Raw genomic sequence first — 5,167 nt, forward strand, 5'->3', positions numbered from 1 at the left:
TTCTTTTTGTTGCAAATAATACTTTTCATAAATATTGAGGATTGTTGGTGGTGATCAGTTTTATGTCGGTAAGAATTTCCACAAGAACAGATCAAAATAAGAATGAAGCCATAAAACTTGGGACAGTCATTAAATGCTTCCCATTTTAGGTAGAAGCAGAACATTAATATATAACAATTCTTTGGGCTGAAATCAAGTCTCGCATCTTACATTAAGAAGATTAATTAGTTAATGTTTATGAGTTCTGTGCAGATATGCCCTTTTAAAATGCTAAGTATTCTAAAAACCACATTGTAGCATTTTACTAAATGCAGAAGATCTAACTTTCATCATTTCTTTGGTACAGGTTGGCAAAGATTCTTTTGGCAATGATTATATAGAAAACTTAAAACAGAATGATATTTCTACAGGTAAAATTTCATCTTTTTTAAAGTTAGTTTTTTACAACTTTCTTCTGTGATCTGATTACAGGAAAAGTTGAATATAGAGGAGAATTATTAGATCCTCCCCTGGTGGCCAGAGAATTTTTATGCACAGCTTTGTCAAGTTTTGCTTCAGTAACCTGTGGTTAATTCTTTCATGTACGGGGAACAAAAGAAAGGAGGTTACAAACCTTAATCCCCTGGAAATGTTTCTAACAACAAAGGGCAACAGATGCAGTATTCACAGATATTTTAAGAAAAGACATGGAAGACCATAATCGGAAACGATCTTACAAACCATTGAGGTCTGTACTACCATTTCACAAAAGAAGTAATTGGAGCCCAGAGAGGTTCTAAATTTGTTCAAGAACACACAGCTAGTTGGAGCCAGAGCCAGGACTGGAATGCGAGTCTTTGGCTCCAATTCAAGGCACTTTGCTGCTGCCAAAGTCTGTCTGATCAACATTTCCATGTATATGCCAGTGCATAATTCTTGATGAGATGCAAAGCTTAGGAGAAGGAAGAAAATTGAACAAGTTCATTTTATAAGTTTGACCTTTAATCTTGCATTTCAAGCCTGTCATTTCTTTCACTGGAGAAAAGAAATAGGGGGAGGGAGAGGATATAGAAAAATGGGTGTGTATGCGACTACGAATAATTTGGGGAAATAGGAAAGAAGGGTGCTTGGTGGGTTGTTTCTAATTTAGAGAAAGGTGTGGCTAAGTAGAAAGACTGCTGTCTTCCTCATTGTATAGGTGATGGGTATAAATTAATAGTAATTACTTATTTCTTTTTATCACTCCAGATGGTTAAAGGTTAAAAAGTTTTCCCAAGGACTAGTGGTGTATTAAAATTGCTAAAATAGATTATCCATGCCAGGCTGTAAATACATGTTTGCAATTTCTTTTTTCTTTTAGAATTTACATATCAGACTAAAGATGCTGCTACAGGAGCTGCTTCTATAATTGTCAATAATGAAGGTATGTGTTTCGCATATTGTAGTGCCATTTCATATAATAGTTTATTTCCAGAAGTAGATGAGAGGCTTCAATTCTTGCCCTAATCCTATCAGTGTCTTACTACATACACCCTCTACTCAAAGGCCTGAAACATAGTCTTTCTAATCTGTACAGAAATGTTTCCTTTTATTCATACTTCCGGGTCTGATCATTTAAATGTTAAAATTACCCGCTGTCCATTAATAAGTGTGATCGTTGCCACAAAATAACACTTAGATACCAAGTCCCATTACCCTTCCCAGGAGCTCAGAATTGATAGTTGTCTCTTAAGGCAGTTCAGTGTGCATCTGTCAGTCGAGTTAAACTAGGTAAATAAATATAAATAGATAGGTGCGAGAGGAAGTTGATGGATCGTATTTATAGCCTATTTTCTGAGCAAATGGCAGCAACCAATTACTTTAGGCTTATCGTTAGTATTCAATTTTGCTCTTCAAACAGCAATCACATCTCAAAAGTCTACATCTACAGCTGAGTCTTCACAAGGTCTTCGATCACTGAAACTTCTTTAAAAGCAGTAACCGCCCTTCACTCTCAAGCAAAGTCTTTGTAACTCCTGCCAACTATTTTCAGTATAAAAACATCTCCGTGTAGTTTTAAAAAGCAAAATTAATATCAGAAGGGCCGACCATCTCATCAGGCATGTTAGGCAAAGCCCAGTGCATCGTGGGCCATCAGCCTGCATTGTGCTCAATTAGCGCTTGTCTCAATGTGTTTTTATTTATAATGCATTTTTCCAAGATCATTTCTCATGAAGGGCATGGTCTTTCTCACACTCAACTTGAGTGGCCCCAAGATTGCAATGACAACAATCAAAAAAAAAAAAAAAAGGAATTCTGCTTAAAGAGAGTAGATTAAAATTTTCATCCACAATAGAAAGGCTGTATTCATTACTCAAGCTACATCTTAAGTGATGGTTGCTGCCAACATCAGCTCACTCCCTGTCTAAAAATCTCTTTTTTGCATTCAAGGTTTACCTTCACATTCTATTTACTCCTTATCGGTGTAACAAAAAACGTTGCATTTTCTGTGGGAAGAGATAATGTCAAATTGCATATGGAGGGCCCCTGATGGTAGAGGTCATCTGGCCTGGGTGTATACCATCGTGTAGCCTATACTGGACAATGTCCACTGTGACAGTGCAGGATGGCCTGCACAAGAGCTGCCCCAAATAACCTACAAGAGGGGAGGTCAGGCCTTTAAATGGAGGTGTGAGAGCAAGGTAAAGCAACAAGTCACTGTGAGACAGGAGCTAGTGAGCCACATGGCAAGCAGGATCCAGCAGGCAGACAGCTGTTGTCTTGGGCTTGCTGCTTCTCAGCCAGAGCCAGGCTCTGTAGACTCAGGAGTCGACACCACAGCAGCAGCCGTTGCTTATAGCAGAGAGAATGAGGTCACTGGAGGAGAAGAGGGAGAGGTATGCTGTCTTGCAGTGTGTGGGCACTTTGAATTTTTCCAGCACCGAGGCTGGGTTTAGGCTGCACCGTCCCTACTTTATTAGGCCAGCAAACACATCTGTGGTAAGATGATAGGCCAACATGTGCTCCATGCTCAGAGGTAATTTCAGGTCATGTCTATACAAGATCAGCACGAGCAGCCTGGAGCACCAAAAATGACAGCTGCAACTCCTGCTTCTAGATAGTGCTGTCCAATAGAAACAGAGTGCCAGCCATGCACACCATTCCGATTTTTCCATTAGCCACATTTTAAAAAATAAAAAAAAAAAGCCATAAAATTAATCTTGACAATAGAGTCCTTAACTCAGTACATCCAAAGTTATCCAAAGTGGCATCCTTTCAGCTTGTCATCAAAATATCCTTAAAAATTAATGAGAGCAGCCCTCCCTAGTGGCACAGCGGGTTAAAGCACAGTACTGAGAAGCTAAAGCCACTTCAACATGAGTTCAATCCCTGTCCCAGAGGTGACCCACATGGCGCGGCAGACCTCTCCTGACCTGCCTGCTGCTCCCCTCAGCAGTGTATTTCATCAGTCAGCCTGTTCTGCTCCCCACTCTGTCTCTGGTGAATCCTCTCACTGCCCCTGCACCTCTAGCCTGTACCTCAGTTCTGTATGCATAAATAAATAAATTTTAAAAAATAAAAAATAAATAAAAATAATTAATGAAATCATTCACCTTTTTTCCTTTGTACTCAGTCTTTGAAATCTGCTTTGTAGTAAACAATTAAAACACATCTTGATTTGGACAAGCTGGGTTTCAAGTGCTCAGTAGCCCCTTGTGACCTGGGCTTATGGCTACCCCATTGGACAGCACAGCTCTTGAGAGTGCACCTGACGGGCTCCTGGTGGTGCATGTGGTTAAGTCGCAGCCCTATGAGGCTGTCCATAGCACTGCAACAAGAGTTCAATCCCTGGCCAGGGAGCTGACCCACGTGGCTCAGCAGACCTCTCCTGTCTCGCCGGCTGTTCCCCTCAACAGTGTATGTCAGTCATTCTGCCTGCTCTGCTCCCCACTCTGTCTTTGGTGAATCCTCTCACCCCCCACTCCTTTGGCCTATAAAATAAATCTTAAAAAAAAAAAAGAGTTCACCTGACTGGTTAAAACCCAGCACACACTCCCTTATTCTTATTAAGCTGGTGCTGTGTATATAAGGTCTGTTAGTCTACTTCTGCTTGCTCTTATCCAGAATAAGCCAAATGTCCTCCAGTCCACTTTCCATCTGTCAGATGTCATCACGTATGTGTTTTGATTTACAAAATCACTTTTCAGAATCCTCTAGGGCACACAGGAGAAGTGGCCCTCAGTGCACCTTACAGAGCATTAGGCTTTAGTGTTTAGTGAGTATAGCCTCTTCATACTCATCTCAACTACAGCAGCTGTCATTTAGGATTCTGAATCTTCACCACATCATTGTGCCAGCCATCCCCCATTAAAGAAAACTTTAAGGTATGTTCCATATAATTTCTCAGCTGATGTCCTTGCATATAAGATTATTGGGAAGGAAAGTGTTCTTTTTTTTTTTAATTTTGTCAAAATAATCAGAATAGGAATTTTACAGAGATAATATAAATGCAGATACATGAGAAGAAAAAGAATCAACTTGAATGGCCTAGAAAATGTTCATATTAATACTTAGAATGTATCTTGTATAATGATTTTGTAAGGATGGGTATAACATTGCAGAATATCGTTGCTTGGCTTTGGTTGGCTTTAATATAAATATGTAGAAATTCTTTATAGGCCAGAATATCATCGTGATAGTGGCTGGAGCAAATTTACTTTTGAATACTGAAGACCTGAGAAAAGCAGCCAATACCATCAGCAGAGCCAAAGTAATGATCTGCCAGTTAGAAGTTTCTCCAGCAACTTCTTTGGAAGCCCTGACAATGGCTCACAGCAATGGAGGTAATTTTACATATTTGTCATTCTTCCTATACAAGCGCTTGTCACTATCTTAATGAAAGTTGACCTTTCGAGTTAAGCAAAGCAATACTTTTTCTGTAGTAAAATATGTTTTCTCCCATCTGTGAGATTCACTGTCTTCTTGTAGTTCTTGATAATGTTACAAATAGGGTAAAAAAAAAAAAAAAAACAACCACAAGTAGCAAGTAGCGAGTAGCGCTTCTGTTATCTCCCAAGATAAATGTTCAATCAAATTAACAGAAACAATGCAAGTAGTAACTAGAATCTCTGGAGCAGCCCATTGTCCAAGATTCACTGAAGGTAATGGAATGGTTTCCTTTCTGAGAAGCAGAGATTAAGCTGCATGT

At 39.5% G+C, this 5,167-nt stretch overlaps 1 protein-coding gene across 1 annotated transcript in view; it reads left to right on the top strand.

The window, feature by feature from the left end:
* The window catches only part of RBKS (ribokinase), a 50,706-nt gene that overhangs the window by 6,969 nt on the left and 38,570 nt on the right, over window positions 1-5,167 (top strand). Inside the window, exons 3-5 of the mRNA XM_004686337.2 lie at window positions 347-410; window positions 1,340-1,402; window positions 4,638-4,802. Coding sequence (XP_004686394.2) covers window positions 347-410; window positions 1,340-1,402; window positions 4,638-4,802 — 292 coding nt within the window. The remainder of the gene's footprint in view (window positions 1-346; window positions 411-1,339; window positions 1,403-4,637; window positions 4,803-5,167) is intronic.

The sequence above is a fragment of the Condylura cristata genome, unplaced genomic scaffold (assembly GCF_000260355.1).
Source record: "Condylura cristata isolate star-nosed mole 26May11 unplaced genomic scaffold, ConCri1.0 scaffold00020, whole genome shotgun sequence".
In the NCBI taxonomy this organism is placed as follows: domain Eukaryota; kingdom Metazoa; phylum Chordata; class Mammalia; order Eulipotyphla; family Talpidae; genus Condylura; species Condylura cristata.